Source organism: Podarcis tiliguerta (genome assembly GCF_965153285.1).
Source record: "Podarcis tiliguerta genome assembly, chromosome: 2".
Taxonomy (NCBI): domain Eukaryota; kingdom Metazoa; phylum Chordata; class Lepidosauria; order Squamata; family Lacertidae; genus Podarcis; species Podarcis tiliguerta.
In genome coordinates, this window is record NC_139535.1 from 45,476,324 (window position 1) to 45,494,169 (window position 17,846).

The 17,846-nt window shown below is 41.2% G+C and overlaps 1 protein-coding gene across 1 annotated transcript in view; it reads right to left on the reverse strand.

Annotated features, from left to right (window-relative positions):
* Nucleotides 1-8,395: 8,395 nt before the first annotated feature.
* Nucleotides 8,396-17,846, reverse strand: part of FBLN2 (fibulin 2) — a 122,014-nt gene continuing 112,563 nt past the window's right edge. Inside the window, 4 exon segments of the mRNA XM_083420707.1 lie at nt 8,396-11,716; nt 13,184-13,307; nt 16,319-16,447; nt 16,547-16,663. Of these exon segments, the coding sequence (XP_083276833.1) occupies nt 11,359-11,716; nt 13,184-13,307; nt 16,319-16,447; nt 16,547-16,663 (728 nt within the window). The 3' untranslated portion in view covers nt 8,396-11,358.

Here is a 17,846-nt window from a genome sequence, read left to right on the forward strand (position 1 = left end):
AAAAGAGGCATTAATTAGAGTTGTGAGGTCACACCTTGTCCCAATCCTCCGCCCCCATCCCTTGCTGAAAGGAATGATTGGAATCCTGCATGGCAGTGTTTTCTCTTTCCCACTCTTAGGTCAGCATGCCTGACTGCAAAATTCACACAATTACTGCCCACTATCCCCCAGTTTTTAAGCTGCAAGGTAGTTGCACTATCATGACACACCTGAGGCCAGAGAGCAGGGCCCACAAGATGGCTCCCAGAGCGAGCTGAGGAAGGGAGGGAAATATGCAAAACAGACAGGTGGAGAAAGGCAAATACATACTGTTATGTATTGAAGTTATCACCCTGGCCACCATGTATATAGTTTTCACTCAGGTCCACGTCAGTTAATTTAGGTGGGAAACCCTGGGTTGTTGTTGTTACAATGTTGACAGCCAGCTGCCTATACAGTGGTACCTCGGGTTAAGTACTTAATTCGTTCTGGAGGTTCGTTCTTAACCTGAAACTGTTCCTAACCTGAGGTACCACTTTAGCTAATGGGGCCTCCCGCTGCCGCACAATTTATGTTCTCATCCTGAAGCAAAGTTCTTAACTCGAGGTACTATTTCTGGGTTAGTGGAGTCTGTAACCTGAAGCGTCTGTAACCCGAGGTACTACTGTAAAAGCAGGTGGGCTGAGCTGTTTGCTATTCAGTTCAGTTCCAGCTTACTTACAAAGAACTACTTGGAGAAATCTCTGTGTCGTCTGCTATGTCCACCCACTATTTAATACATACAAATGGACAGGGGGCAAGCAAATGGCGAGCGGGGAAGAATGGGCTAGCTGGCATGGAGCAGACAGGTGGAAAAGCAAGCAGTGGGTAGGGCCAATGCAGTGCCTTGTTGTACGTGTGCCCTCATGCCTCCTGCTACCTCTTTATTGGAGCAATTTTAACTCGCCAAATTGCCAGGGCATCCAAGCGCAAACATCTCCCCCTTCTTGGTCCCCCTTCAAGGGTGGTTATTAGTGCTATGACATCATGCCAATGCCATGTCACCACATTATGCTTCTAAGACATTTTAAAGTTTGTGATTGCTGTGCTAGGTTCCACCACCCCAGGAATGCCAGTATCCGGCATCAACAGGAAGTAGGTCGCAAAGAAGCAAAGTTAATTTGATGCATTGGCAAGGCATCATGGCACTATGACACAATGAAAACAGATCCAAAAATAAACTCCAAAAACAAAACTAGGAACATTTGTGGTATGAAAGGAACTCAAGTGCCCTGTATGAGATAAAGATAGTGGCACTTGTGAAAGTTGGTGGAGTCACTGTAAATAGCAGTGCATTGTCAAGTGAGGTTGCACATTTTTATGGGCAACTGTCACTGAAATGGCATTGCTCCATAATTTCCCCACAGTTTGTTGTTTACCAGCCAGTAAAATCAATATGCAACCAACTGTGATACAGCAATGGAAAATTAATGTGGTATTTAATGTTCTCATGCCTCAATTCTACCACAGAGGACTCATCTGTATAAGGATGAATAAATCTGAATGTATGAACAGAAAATGCCATCTTCTTGTGACATTTCCCCATCATTACTTTTATATAAATGTACCTGGAGAAACTAGGAATAACAAACTTGATCATGCATGAAGAAGGCGGTGCTTTGTTAAATAAGTCAGAATCGAAGTAATTGTATTAATGAAATAAATATTCTAAACCTATCCATGCTCTCTAAAGCTGCGGAAGCTTAGTCAGGCTACATAATTCTTTTAAAAATGGTAATTAATAACAGTGCCTTCAATTCTAATTGCTACTTCCCATATGTCAATTCAAGTTTGTTTCATTGAGTATACAGTCGTACCTCTGGTTGCGAGCAGGATCAGTTCCGGAGGTCCGTTCGCAACATGAAAAGAGTGCAACCCACAGCAGCGCATGATGTCATTTTGCGCTTCTGCACATGCATGAGTGGTGTAACCCTTTCCGGTACTTCTGGGTCACCGCAGGACGTAACCTGAAAGAACGTAACATGAGGTATGACTGTATATACCTATATGTATATGTATATCTATATACAGTGGTTTGGAATAGAGTAGTTGCTTTGGAAGATGATCATCAGGCATCCGCACAACATGACCAGTCCAACAAAGTTGATGTTGAAGAATCATTACTTCAACACTGGTGATCTTTGCTTCTTCCAGTACACTGGTATTAGTTCGCCTGTCTTCCCAAGTGATGTGTAAAATTTTTCGAAAACACCGTTGATGGAATCTTTGGAGGAGTTGGAGATGGCGTTTATAAGTGGTCCATGTTTCACAAGCATATAGTAAGGTTGGTAGTACAATTGCTTTGTAAACAAGCATTTTGGTTGCAGGGAGCCAGGCAGAGGACCTTCTCGGTGGTGGTACCCACCCTGTGGAACGCCCTCCCATCAGATGTCAAGGAAATAAACAGCTATCTGACTTTTAGAAGACAAGCAGCCCTGTTTAGGGAAGTTTTAATGTTTGATGTTTTATCATGTTTTTAATATTCTGTTGGGAGACACCCAGAGTGGCTTGGGAAACCCAGCCAGAGGTGTGGGGTATTAATAATAATAATAATAATAATAATAATAATAATAATAATAATAGTTGTTGTTGTTGTTGCTGCTGCTGCTGCTGCTGCTGCTGCTGCTGTTGTTATTATTATTGTTATTATTATTATTATTCACCCTTGTCTTGGCCAATAGTCCTAGGTCTCCTTTACATTGTTGGTAAGTCTCTTCACTGGCTACTGTAACAGAATCTCCTGCATCTAATTCCATGCCTACTAGATGATTGTGGAATTGTAGGCTCCACTTTCTCTCTCCACCCCCTCAGCTGCACATTGTGCACATTGTGAACCCTTTGATCTGCTTTCTCTTCCCTTATTTTCTTGCCCATTCCTTGGCCTGACTTGGTTGTCCAACTAAATAGCTCCTCTTGCAATTTCTTGCTAAATGCCCAATTTTTCTGCATTTGTGGCACCAAGACATTCTGTGTTTACAGAGGATGAATGCATTCCTCCACAATGACAACGCATCTCCAGATCTCTAGGCTTCTCCTGTGGGCTGTGGGCTTGGTTTTATTGACTCATTTTGTCTGTATTTTGTCCTTATTGTTAAGTTCCATATCCTGTAGATTTCTCACTGCTGCTTCCATGGCTGTCACCCCCTTTAAAGCTTTGTCCCAGGTCAGTCATTGATTTTGAATTTTAATATCACCAACTCCACGCTCCAGAACATTTGCAAAAGAACAGCGTTCGGCAAGCTTTTTGCGACCAGCAGTATACATTCACCTTCCTTCCTCCTCCTAAAATGGCATTCAAAGCGTTCCAGTGTTATGCTTGGCCTTGGAATATAGTGGTCAGACAAGATCTTGTGCAACTCTGCTAAACCTTTGTCCCCTGGCTTTTGTGGTTGCTAAACTTTTGTCCCCTGGCTTTTGTGGTTTGCACTAAAGTTCTAAAAAGGGAGTAAGCTTCACTGCCAGAAACCATCAGCATTGTTGCCTTTTGTTTCTCACCCTCAGTGATTTCATTAGCATGAAAATAGTGGTCCAGTCTTTCCACATATTGCTGCCATGCCACTGTTTCTGAATTAAATCCCTCGATTTTCCCATAGGAGAAGAAGAATTGTTACTACGGCCATAAGGTAAGGTAAAAACACATACATACATACATACATACATACATACAGCATGCTAAACAGGCAATAGGGCAACTGTAGAAGTAGTGGATACACATACTCATTCTCTCAATTACAACAAACCAGTATAAGATAAAAACACATAAAGCACATAAATCATGTGGCACATACCATAGGATAATATGATATTAATTTACTTGTTGCTGCTGTAAAGTTCTTACTTATTTAACATTAAACAAAGTTGCTGCAGAACAACAGGTTGTTTGTTGATGAACAGGCTAGCACACAGCTGCATAAGAAATTGAGAGTATGCACAAGAGCAAGCTAAAGGGTGGAGTCTTAACTCCAGCCCATAACTGAAGAGAATGCTTGACTCTGAAATTACCAATTACTACATAAAGACATGGGACGCGGGTGACGCTGTGGGTTAAACCACAGAGCCTAGGATTTGCCAGTTGGAAGGTTGGCGGTTTGAATCCTCGCAACGGGGTGAGCTCCCATTGTTCGGTCCCAGCTCCTGCCAACCTAGCAGTTCGAAAGCATGTCAAAGTGCAAGTAGATAAATAGGTACCGCCCTGGCGGGAAGGTAAACGGCATTTCCGTACGCTGCTCTGGTTCGCCAGAAGCGGCTTAGTCCCTCGGCCAATAAAGCGAGATGAGCGCCGCAACCCCAGAGTCGGTCACGACTGGACCTAATGGTCAGGGGTCCCTTTACCTTTACCTTTTTACATAAAGACATGGGTGGTGCTGTGGTCTAAACCACTGAGCCTCTTGGGCTTGCCAATTGGAAGGTCGGCAGTTTGAATCCCCACAATGGGGTGAATTCCGTTCTTCTGTCCCAGCTCCTGCCAACCTAGCAGTTCGAAAGCACACCAGTGCAAGTACATAAATAGGTACCGCTGTGGCAGGAAGCTAAATGACGTTTCCATGTGCTCTGGCTTCCGTCATGGTGTCTTGTTGTGCCAGAAGCAGTTTAGTCATCCTGGCCACATGACCCGGAAAGCTGTCTCTGTGGACAAAAGCCAGCTCCCTCGGCCTGAAAACAAGATGAGTGCCATACCCTATAGTCACCTTTAACTGGACTTAACCGTCCAGGGGTCCCTTACCTTTACGTTTTACGTACATCAAGAAGCAACAACAAGCAACAAGACTCGAAGCAGCCAAAATAACTAGGATTGCTCAAAAAGCCCAAGGTGAACTATGTGCATAACTGAGACTATTTCCCAGAATCTTTTGCAACAAGAAGCAGTCTTGTGATAGATGCTGAGGGCTTACTTGGTAAATATGTCTATGTGGAGAATTTTCTTTTCTGAAGGTAAAAAGTTTGCAAGTTATTCTTCTAATTTATTTGGTGTTGCAGTAATTGTTCTGTATTTAAAACTAGGTTAAACTAGGTTAACTAGATTAATTTTAAAAACTAGGTTAAAACTAACATATATTTTTCTGCCTTGCTTTTGAACTGTACAGTCTCCCAAAGCATCTTAAATGAGATCAATAAAAATGTGAGGAAATGAAACAAAAAGAATTAAAGGAGGGGGGCTGCAGAGGGGGGAGGGAAGCAAACTCAGGCACCCTTTATTCCAGTCACAGGATTTTCATAATAACCAGCTGGGGTGGAAGCAGTTCAGGGGAAAGAGGAGCTACAAGGAGCTGGTGTTTCAGCAGAACTGGTAGAGTGGGCCTGCTTTCCTTAGCTTCTCTTCTCTCCCTCTGTTGCAATGGCACTAATATGATGCAAATAAAATATCATTTCCTTAGCTTTGAAGCTGCTTTCATCAAAAAGCCAACTGGTACACCTAGACAATATGAACCTGAGGTTTACTTTACTTTTGAGACCCATCAGCTACGCTCACCTGGTTTAGCCAGTCAGTCAAAGCTGCTTCCAGAATGTGGCTGCTGACACATGCTAACCAGCTTCTAGGAGTCACAAGTGAGAGCCGAGTGCAGGGTGGGGACCAAAAGTGAGCAAACTACCCCAGAAAGAGTATGATATGTCCCCCACCAGAGGTACTACCCATCTCCTAACACCTCATACCTCCAATATGTGGATATTGGAGGTGAGGACAGCTTCTTCAGCATCCTCAGTTTAAGCTCCCTCACATTCTTTTGAGCATTTGAATAGTTCTGAGAAGACGGATAGGGAAGTGAGCCTTAAACATTTTCTTAGGTTGTCCAAATTTATTAAAAGCTTTCATCATTGATGGAGTGCAACCATTGCCCGTTTATCACTTTGGCAGTAGCTTCCTTCAAAGCAACTTAATCTGGGATTATTTTAAGGTAAAGCTAAAGCCAATTTCAAACTTCCTTAAAGCTTTTGAGTATCTAGCAAGACTAGTGAGTCAAATTCACATTTACACTCTCATGTGGCTCTATGAAAGAGCTTTGAAATTGGCATAAATTACATTATACTGACTTCAAGGATACATCACACACCACCGTCAGAGGAACTGTCTAACTATAAAATGGCTGTCAGCTGCTGATAATCATTCATTCATTCATTCAGTTAATCAATTAAACCCATTTGGTTACAGCATAAAACAAAGGCTCCTAAAGTGAGCAAGATCCTCAGTTTGCAATCCTACATACAGTTCCTTGGATGTCAGACCTATAGAATTTACTTCAGTGTAGACATGTATAGGATTGCATTGTTAAGGTGGCTAGAGTAAAGACGCTTGATCCCTTTGTTAAACCAATGTTGACATTGGAATTTTAGCTGTAAAATAACATTTAAGCCGAACCATTCTGATCTGCCCACTGGGATATCAAGGTTACATTGTAATCTTGGGACTCTCTTCAGCCGACAACAGTAGCCATGTCTACAGAGATTCCTGTTCAATTAGAGGAGAAAATGCACTAGCATTTCAACCAAAGCTAAAATGTTGCTTTCAGTGTTGGGAAAAGGAGAGTGGGTATGTCAAAGAAATTCTTTGCAGAAGAGTCTGTTTGGGACCCCCCTCTCACACTGGACTTTATCAATTACCTCTGTTAGAAAATGAAGAGTCGTCATTGGAAACTGCCTGCCAGTGACTTAACAAAATGATTGACTGAGGTTGCTTCTAGTCAGCGGAAGGTCTCTACATTACAAATTGCTTGTCCATTATTTCTCTGACAGGACAGACCAGTGGAGCTTGAATGGCATTTATACTCAATCAAATGCTAATGTTGATTGAAAATGCTGGGTTTCATGGTTTCTTGATGTGCCCTGCCGGGGCAAGGAGAACTCCACCGCTCCATCATGTGTTTATTGCACAGAGCTTTTTAAAAAAGCTTTCAGGTCTCATAACTGCATACTGCCCTGCTCCTCTTCTCTGCAGAAAGATGTGCTTAATTGTACTGCATATGCCTTGGAGATGGGCAGACCATTCCACATTACTTATGGAATTCATGTCATAGTTTGGGACACTTGGCTTTTGGCTTTTAATTTACTGGACTCTGGGACCATAACTGAATCAAATAGGCTCCCAGTCTGTTCCAATGTGATTCCTTTGCAGTTGAAGCTACAGCCCTACCCTGCCATCTCTGGTGGAATTTGAGAACTTCTCTAGTAAACCTATTTCCAGCTGCTCTTTTATTGCTCATTTCTAAAGATGCTCTGTAGTAGGAAATGTGTAGTTGTTAGGTATGAGGCTGTTTATACCCAAGACACATTTTCTGTAGTTAATCTGCTTGTATCACATGATCTTCTGCAACTCTGCTATGATATATGATACAGTAGAATCTTGGTTTTCGAACGTAATCTGTTCCAGAAGACTGTTCGACTTCTGAAACGTTCAAAAACCAAAAACTGAAAGTGGAAGCTTCCATACCATAGCGAAACTGGAAACAGAAGCCATGTGGCATGTCCGGCTTACGAAAGTCGTTCAGAAACCAGAGCAGCTACTTCCGGGTTTTTGGCGTTCGAAAGCCGAAACGTTTGTCAACAGAGACATTTGAAAACCAAGGTTCAGCTGTATATGGATAGCCTTTGAGTGGTATAGTGAGGTGCCTTTCTGGGGGAAAGGCTGTAATTCAGTGGTAGAACATCTGTTTTACATGCAGAAGGGTTTCAGGTTCAACTCCTGGCATCTCCTGTGGTGCAGTGGTTAAGAGCGATAGACTTGTAATCTGGGGAACCGGGTTCACGTCTAGGCTCCTCTACATGCAGCTGCTGGGTGACCTTGGGCCAGTCACACTTCTTTGAAGTCTCTCAGACCCACTCACCTCACAGAGTGTTTGTTGTGGGGGAGGAAGGGAAAGGAAATTGTTAGCCGCTTTGAGACTCCTTTGTGTTGTGATAAAGCAGGATATCAAATCCAAACTCCTTCTCTAAGTAGGGCTGGGAGACACTCTGCCAGTCAGGGTGGACAATACTGAACTAGACGGATCAATGATCTGGCTCAGGATAATGCCAGCTTCCTATGTTCCTATACCCTTCTAAGTAAGGTTTCCTAGTTCCTAGTAATTAGAGTTCCTGGACACTCTCTCCTTCCCCATGTGTCCAGTGATCCCTTTCCTATTGCTCTGTGAAGGAAAAATCTAGTTTCAGGAACCAACAGGTGATTCACTGAGACAGATGGACGAAGAAATGACCAGAAAATTGTGGTGGGAGACATTCCTGCTGCATTTTCTCTTGTTGCCAATAAGCTATTTGGAGTGACAGCAAAAGTCTCCAGGTTAGTACCTAGTAATTCCACTTTCAGCTCTAAGAGTCTATTTATTAGAATGGAAGCAAATATGCACTAAGAGACCAAGAAAAGAGTTTATAGAAGCACAACTATGTATAACATTAGCTAAAACCATACTTATGCTTTACTATGGACTGAAATCTTGACAGAAATAGCAGGGAAGACAACATTCAATGAATCTGATGACAGCACATCTTTCCCCTCTTCCCTCGCTCCCGTTAAACATAAAAAGCATTTACATGTTTAATCCACAGTACAAATTAGTATTTTACATTTCATAATACTGCAGCATTTTATAATACTTTTTATACTATTGTATAAAAAGGCCCTAAGGCTTGGCTTCTTCCTTGTTTTATATACAAAATAAGATCGACTACAATATAAGGAAAGGATTAAACCATATCACAAAAAAATTATATGTTGCAGTTATGGTTTTGATCAACAACATATCATATGTTATTTATGTATAGCTGTGCTAAAAAAAGTAAGTAAAAGTTTTGCACTAGACTGTTCTATCTTTTTTAAAAAAAAAACACCACACCATATTTATTTTAAAATTCTGCTATTCACTTGCAAAAAAATTTAAAAACATTATTTTGATTAAACTACTCATCAGTACACATGGCTGCTTGATTTGGGCCTTATCCAGTTTTCTATAAAATAAGAGAACTTGAAAAGAATTTAAACCTTGCATTGTCCTATTAGTATAGTATATGGTTTATTCAAGCTGCCAAATTAACTAGATTCCTACTTCTGCCATGTCATTTAGGCCAGAAAAGCAGAAAATAAATCTGATCTATTTCAAGTTTTATCTTAACATTCTAATTGGATAGCCATGACATTCAATAAGGTGTTAACAACGGTTTTGCATCTTTGGTCTGTCATGCTTCATCTTTGGCATTTCCATAAAAAATATAATACATCTTGTATGTACCCCAAAAAGAATGGGCACCTTTGTACTGAATTTAAATACAAAACCAGGCAAGTAATGCAAACTGCAATGTCAATTTCAGCAAGAAAGCACAACACAGCCCTCTCTTCCATTGGATCTGAAAATTATTCAGCTTTGTTTAAGTATAAGCATGGATTAACTGCCACCCAAATTGTGTTCTTTCGTTATAAGGGATCTGTGTTTGCAGATAAGTAAACATAAATTATGAGGACAAAAAAGAAAAGACATCTAATAGTAAGTGACTAACAGCACTATGCATGTCTAATAAGACGTAAATCCCATTGATTCCAGGCAATTGTGGATATGATTTCAGCCTGAATGTTACCTAATATAGAAGTGTGGAATCCTTGGCCCTCCAGATGATGCTGAACTACAGCTCCCATGATCTCTGGCCACTGACAATGCTTGCTAGGGCTAATGGGAGCTGCAGCCCAGGAACATCTGGGAGGCCAGAGGTTCCCCACTCCTAGCACCACACTCTCTAGCACCACAGCTTGCACATTTAAAAACTGCCCCACATAGCAAACGTGATTGCTGCATATCCTCAGACATGTAAACACTGGCTCCAGGTTTCAGCGGGCAATCCCAGCAATCCCACATCCCAGCAATCCTGATGCAGCCAAGATCGCTATCCCCATGCTGTAAATAGCAGTGCAGCAACAGCAATCTTTTCTCCACTGCAGAGGCTGCTCACCTGTGGATTGAAAGGATGTCTCCCTTGCTGATTTGCTGTGGCTGTATGGCACGCAGGACCAAGGAGAAGAAAAATTCATACCCAGCCCAACGAAGAGGCAGAGATCAGAAGCAACAGGCCTGCAGCATTTGCCTGTGAATACAGTGTGCTGACACTGGCTATATGTATTTCCCATGATGGGTACAGTGGGTGGTATGCCCTCAGCAATTGCAATTCCCATGTAAAGTGTGACAATGATCTGGCACTACTGGTGTAGTACCTCGGATATACCAGAAGGTGTAATTCCATGGCACCATAAGAGAATGCATGTAAGCATTGCCTGGGAGCAATCCCCATTTAATTCAATAGGATTTATTTCTGAGTAGACGTGGTTACAATTTTGCTGGTTGTCACATTCAGCGCACATCCAATGAAATCAATGGACTTAGGGTTAAGTTCATTGATTTCAGTGGGTTATTCTGAGTATGATGAACATTGGATTTGACCCGGTCCCCCCTCCCCAAAAAAATTGTTCAAGCTTCCTGGACACTGGACAAGACCCAAGTGCCTAAGGAGGCTGGATTTCATCCAACCCTTTGGATTTCCACCTCTTGTCCTCCAAAGCTGAAAATACATGTAACTCTATAAGGAGAGCTTGCTGTGCTGTGCATTAGTTCTCATATTAACCTTTTGTCTTCCTCCTGCCTGGAGGAAGAGAACAAGGCAGCTAAAGTTACTGAGCAGGCAATTGCATAAGGAGGGGCGAGACTAACATGTCCCCATCTGATTTGCTGGCATGTCAGAACGCAGCATTTTTTTGCAAGGCAGTCCAAGCATAGTGAACTCTCTTTGTATATTACATGTAAATAAGTGTAAATATATTAAAGAGACTTTAAGGACTTCGGGTCTTTTTAAAAGCTGCACTGGAAGAAGCTCGGCAGGTGGAAAGAGATCACTTCCATCAGACATTGCCATGGGCAGGGACTGATGTCCTGCCTGCCAACCAGCCCAATCCAACGGTACTTAAGCACAAAGTCAAACTTATTTCAGTGGCCGCATGATTAATTCTCTGGGAAATCAACAGGACCTTTAAGTGCTTAAGTTTGGATAGATTGTCTCCCCCCAGCAACTCATTCTGAAGTTGTCACAATAGAATATACCAATAGAAGATTTTAGAGAATCATGTAAATACTGTACATATATATTTGCTTTAAACCACAATGCCTTCTTCTGCTCAGTTAAAAATCCAGAGTTACAAGAGAAACGGGTAATTTGTTTTAAGTTAATTTTACAAAAAACAAAGATGTTTTTAGAAAAATAATAAGGGAGGAAATGATTATTATTTTAGAAATCTATAACTAGGCATCATAATAAGCTTTGGTAGAAAACACAAAGGCGATAGCACCAATAAACTCCCATGAGAGTCCATATGCCTCAGTAGGCATGAGAAGAGATAAAGATGTAAATTTTAGCCAGGAAGGTTGTGTAGGTTCCTTGACGCCAAAGCTTCATTTCGACATCTAACAAAAAGTCTTTGGGTTCCTTCACTTGCCGCTGAAGGTAGACAATGCCTGTGTAGGAATTAAGCTTCCTGGTGCTGAAGTAGTTCTCTTCGTTTCCTTTGTTGATTGTGAGGATTATGTTGTCTCCAGCATAAGCAGGCGAGGGACCAATTCGGAAAATATGCGCTGGGATGACAATGTTAGTTTGGAAGTTAAGCTGATAGTAAGTAATTCGCAAAGGAGTGTTTTGGCAGTCCACATAGTTAAAGCAGTTGATACGCTCGCATCTCCTAGGAGAGAGGGGAGAAAAGGGAAATAGTTAGCGCTGCAGAAACTGTGATTCGAAAAGATACACATCTGGGCAATTTACAAAGTCCCAGAAAAACCTCTCTCATGTGTTAGGCAGATGCACCACAGAGCCGCAAACTTTGTGCAATTAACAGCTGCTCACTCTTCTTTTACAACACTCTTTACACTGATGCAATTGTCAGCATCACAGCCAAGTATCAAAAGATCATGAACCCTGAAAGCCCCCTCTGGAAGCACCACAATGAGCACATAGAGGAAAACAGACAAAATCGTACTGTGCCGTTTGCCTGCAAAAGGAATCTGTGAACCATCAAAGTGCAGTGCTCTGATCAGGCTATATACAAAATCCCAGAGAGTCATGCTTACAAAGGCAGCCCAGGAGTGCCTTTTCTGCTTTCATTTAAAACAGTACAGATCGAGGATAAAGAGCTGCCTTATGCTAAGTCACCTCAAATGTCCCAGGACCCACAAGCCTGACAGCTCTGCAAATTCTCAAGCAGAACCTCCAGATGACTGTAGTGGATGCACTTCTGCCAGGGAAACACCTTGACATTATGCTGCTGTTATGTCCTGCATTCAGGCTTCCCATAGGCATTGGGTTAGCCTCTGCAAGAACAGCATTCTGGACTAGATCTAACAGGCCTCTTCCTATATAGTTATGACATGGTTTTTGAACTCTGTGCTGTTGTAGAAAATCTAGTGGTGGCAGAGAGGGAGAGATCATGATTGCCCATTCTCCCTTCCGTTGCAGCACCCCCCACTCCAGAGAGATGAGGGACTAGGCCTGCCTTGATTGTCAGAGTTCATAATTTGGGTGTGGGGTATACGCTTTACTGTTTTTGGTGATTTTCATTTTTTGTTTTAATAATATTGGTATGTTCTGATGGATGTTTAATGCAATTTATGTTTGTATATTTTAGTGTTGTAAGCCACTTTGATGGTTTTTTTTGGGGGGGGGGAGAGAATTCAGGATATACAGTTTTTTTAAAAAAGAAACCAAACTACCAGCAAACCACTGAGCTGTTGAAAAAAATTGCAATTAAGAGAAATTGGTCCAGTAAAAACTAATTTTATTATCTTATTATCTGCAGTTAATGGTGATTTTCCTTTTGAAAGGAGGCTCTGGAATCCCCTTTTTAAAAAGTCATTACTTTCTTCTGTTTCCATTCTTGTGTCTACTAGTGCCAATTACCACACTTCTGCATGCTGTAAAAGTAATTAAAATTAAATTAGGTCAGGATGAAATGTTTGTAGGCAAACATTTTGGTATGAGAGCTTTCAAGAGGAGGGTCCAAAGTATACCCCAAACTCGCTCATTCATATCTTTTTGCATCTGTTTTATGCTTTTTGCCAGGGACAGTAAGGGTTCAACAAGCTCTCTAAGAGATAGCTACTGAGGATAACTTTATAAATATCATCTGATTTAATGGCTTTTTTATTGGACTTACATTTCAGACACTTTTCTGTAGTTCGCTGGGCACTCAAACAAAAGACACCGGAAGCTGCCCTGAACATTGTAGCAAGATTCGGTTGAGGAACAATTGTGGGTTCCCATTGCACATTCATCAATATCTGGGAATGAAGCACATAAGAAAGATCACATAACATATTCACAAAACAGTGTAGTTGCAGCCTTATTCCAAATCACAAGATGCAGCTTTATTCCAAAACTATGCAAGAAATATCACTCACATGAGCAGAGTAGGTATGGGAACTATTGCTGTGCTACTTTATACTAAGAGCAGCAGAGAGTGCATTAAATTTGCTTTGATGTAACCACTTTTAAGGTTCAAGTACATCTGCTTCTTTGGAAAATACTAACCGCCAGTAGGGAAACCTGTCATGCTTACAGAGAAGTCTAATTGATCTAAACAGGCTTGATCCCAAGTAATTGAGCATACAACTGCAGCTTTAGAGTGTTGACTCAGGCATCTGAATGCTGTGCATGTTTATAGTGGTAAGACCTCCTGAGATCAGTAAGGCTTAAGACCAAGTGAGCATGCACAGGACCTCAGCCTTAGACTCAAAGCTTTGCTTCTTCCACACAACAGTACAACAGTTATGGACAGTACAACAGTTATGTGGTGGGGAATCGATGCCAACCTCTCCACTTCTGCACACAAATAGCCTCCAGGGTGACACTCTGGGTGCTACACTTTTGTATGTTTTGCAATAGGAATATGAGAAAAGCCCAGTTGGATCACACAAAGCTTGGGTTCATCTAAAATCTAGCAACCTGATTCCAGCAGTGGCCAGCTGGAAGACCCCAGGGAGCTCACAAGCACAGCATGAAGCCAATAGCCCTCTCTCATTGGTTGGCCCTTAGCAAGGCTATGCAAATGGTGTGTGATAGTATTTCTCTATCACTCAGTAGGCATCTGCTCTGATACATATATTTAAGTTGATATTTGGCCTGTACACCTGTGTACTCTGTGTACTCTGCATACTCTGCAATAACAATGGAAAGAGAGAACCAATAATCAGTATTTTTTCATACAAGTAGGAAGATAAAATGTTAAATTAACATATGCAGATTTGAACTTGATTATCATCTTATTAGGACACGTTACTAAAAAAACAAAACCAGCAACAGAACCCTCTTCTGCACTTATAGTTGCATTAAGCTTAAAAAAAGATTGCAGACTTCCTGTATTTCCCCTGCATTCAGGGAAGTTTATTTCCACAAAATGTGCTTAAGATCAGAATGAAAGACTCCTTTTGTTACTGAGCACAATAACGGTTTTTTGAACAATAAGATGACAAAATGTTCAATTGCGGTTCCGAAGATATGGGATACCAGATGCGATGGATCCAGTTCAAGGAGGGAGGGGGGAAACTGGCTGAGGACTGTGTGTAGCCACACAGAAAACTCTCAGATGTCTAGACAGCATTCAGAGGTTTGCAAATAAAATAAATGTTAACAGACAAACCATGTGGCAAAATCCTGTGGTGAAATTTGCCCGTTGTCATGCAGGAGGCAGGCTCTTAAAGAAATACCATAGCCTTCCCGGAGGGTCAAAAATTGCTCTTGCGTGGAGTGTGGCTTGGTTTAAAAGCCCAAAGGGCAAAAATTTTAATAGGAAGTCAAAGAAAATTAAAGTAAATTAAGCCCCCTCCTCGCTGTTTCTTAAAACTAGGTGAAAAGGTTAAATTGTTTCCATATGGAACCCAATGTTGCAAAAAGATTTACTTCTCCATCTTGGCTGTCTGAAGCTTTACCACATAGCTTTAAAAACAATGATCCATAACATAAAACTCCAGCATGCCAGTTCAAACAGATCAGCTTGAATTCACTCAACTATAAAAAGGCCATGAATGAAATGGAAGGAAGGGGGGGTGGAATGACTCATAGGCGAATATGTCCCCGATACAAAAATATTTTTTTCCTACATTCTCCCCATGGTGTGGAAGTGAGCTCACCCATCTCATGTCTAAGATCTCTAGAGTCCACAACTGGGCTTATTGTTTAAATAGGCTTCCTGTGCTGAAAATCCAACATTGATAAATCATGTAGCCAGTATCTCCCCAAAATCTGGGAAGCAGCTACATGACTCAGGTTCATGACCATCGGGTGTCCTGCTCGGTTTTTATGCCCATGCATGGGCTTCAAAAGGCAGAATGATGATGATCTTACTCTGCCTTCAAAAGTAGGATAATTTGGGGTTAAGATATCATCCTGGTGACTGGGCCAGTAATCCATCCAAGGATCCTCAGCTAGGCTGCTTTCGACTTGTACCAGTTTTGTGCTGTAATCTCAAAAGCACTGATATGCTACCACTGTTATCAAATTGTATTAGGAAAATCAAATAAAAATGCTGGTGTTTCATTTCAGAGACAGCAGAATATTATTTACATGGCCTATGATATCACTCCTGGGACATGAGAATAAGGCCAGTGGTATGTGTCTATGCAACCATTAGGACTTGGTTACCACTGCTATTTTCTTATCACCTGTATAAATTCCTGTAATTCAAGATTACTGTGAAACAAAAAATAAACTAGCTGCTCATTCTATTCATTTATAAATACCAGCACTGTAGATCTACTAAGTCTATAGATTTCATAGTTCTATAGGCTGGGGCACTGCAGTTTGGATAATTAAACATGGTCGGCAGTCATCATGGGTGGAAGCCAAGCTTGGCTCATATTCGAAAGGGACACCAACTCTGAAATGGCTCTGGGAGCTTGGTGAGGAGGGTGGCGTGGTGGCCCAGGAGGAGTGGAAGTGGTGCTGGGCATGGCAGCAAACAGGGCAGCTATCCTATCCCACTATGAAGGCGTCCAAAATTATCTCTCCCCCCTGCCAAACTCTCTCTACCTGGTGGAGTATTGTGATGAGAGCCCTGCTTGCACTTGAAAAACAAGCAAAAGAGCCTTCTGCATTTTTGCCCCAAACAAACCACATAAGAGAAATAGAGCTTGCCCTTCAAATGCTATCTTTCCTTCCCCCTTGTGCAACCTCAGTAATAACTGGACTAACTGTGATTTTTATTGCAATCGTAATAACAGCAAACAGTGCGATAAGAATGTTTGACATGATGGCTGAGCAGGTAGAATCTGAAGCCCTTCCATCTCCTTCTTACCTCGACAAGTCCTTCCATTTGTTGCCATGGTATATCCTTGATCAGGACAAGCACACTGATAGCTTCCAGGCACATTCATGCAGCGGAAAGTACACAGAATACCTGCACTTTGTGCACATTCATCAATATCTGAGGAAAAAGAAGAATTTATAGACATGTGAGGACAACACAGTTGCTGTCCAGTAGGAACGTGCAATAGTAATCCCAATGGAAAGTTAAAAAACATACCTTTGCAAGAATGGCCGTCTTCTGCTAATTGATAGCCTTGCCTGCAGTAACACTGATAGGAACCATATATATTAGCACATTCTTGACTGCATGGATTGTTGTCACATTCATTGATATCTGTATAAGAAGTATAGAAATAATATTTAATCAGTCCAGCCACTGCCATGTCAGTCATTGTCTGTTATCAAATGAAGAACAGAAAGGTTAAAGAAAAGCCCCATTTTTGACAGTCATTGAATATGTATTGACTGTTGCAGAAATGTCTTTCTTGTGTCTTGAAGCATGATGATATATTTGATTCATCAGCTAAAATTTTTGTTGATTGAGCTGGTTGGAGTCTCTTTTTTTATATATTTCACTCACAATGACACGTAACAATGAGCACATGGAAATGCTTGATGAAAAAATGTTTCATAATTAACAAAACAAGGGAAAGTAAAGTCATATTGAGCTGACTGTGTCTAAAACAGTAGAAGTTGTTTCATTATGTATCTAGCTAAGAAGATCAACACATACATAATGCAACAAAATCACTTGCTTGATCAGCAGCACAAATAAAACCTAGATTTGGTTGCATATCTGAATGTATATCCAAGGGAGGATATAGAGTATTGCTTTGAATGGGATGCACTTTCAGATATACATTTGCATTGCCTTCATAGGTTTTTACACAACAAACTGCCTAACCTCCCCATTCAATATCAAGTTTGGTGTCATCAGTATTTGTTCATGCAACCATCTGCTCATCAACACAGATAAAAATAATTTATTAATCTCAGTCAAGAACATGTGAATCGGTGGATTTTTTTGTGGCTTCAGGACATACAAAACCTAGGCATGTTTAGATTTAGATGTTTAGCCAAATACCCCTGTGAATCCTCACATTATCATATATCAGGTATCCATGCCACCCATATTGGTTATTGTGGCCTTCTAGATCTAACACATCTGTGTTGGTTAGTGTTAGGGGTTTTCTAAATCATATAATTAGAAAGTCATTATATAAGATCTGGGCTAAATTTAAGGGAATTTTAGAGTCAAAAATAGCCCTGTGGACCTCACCCATAGAAGCCATGGCTGTTAAAAAAAAAGAAAATGGAAGGTGAATGGGCCACATATAGAATATTACTAGAGGAAAACCAAGACAAGACAATATGAGGAAATTAAAAAATATATGACAAGCTGGCTCCAATATTTTCAGATAAATCAAAGACTAAATTTGGATAGGAAAGAAGGTACAGTGGTACATCGGGTTACATACGCTTCAGGTTACAGACTCCGCTAACCCAGAAATAGTACC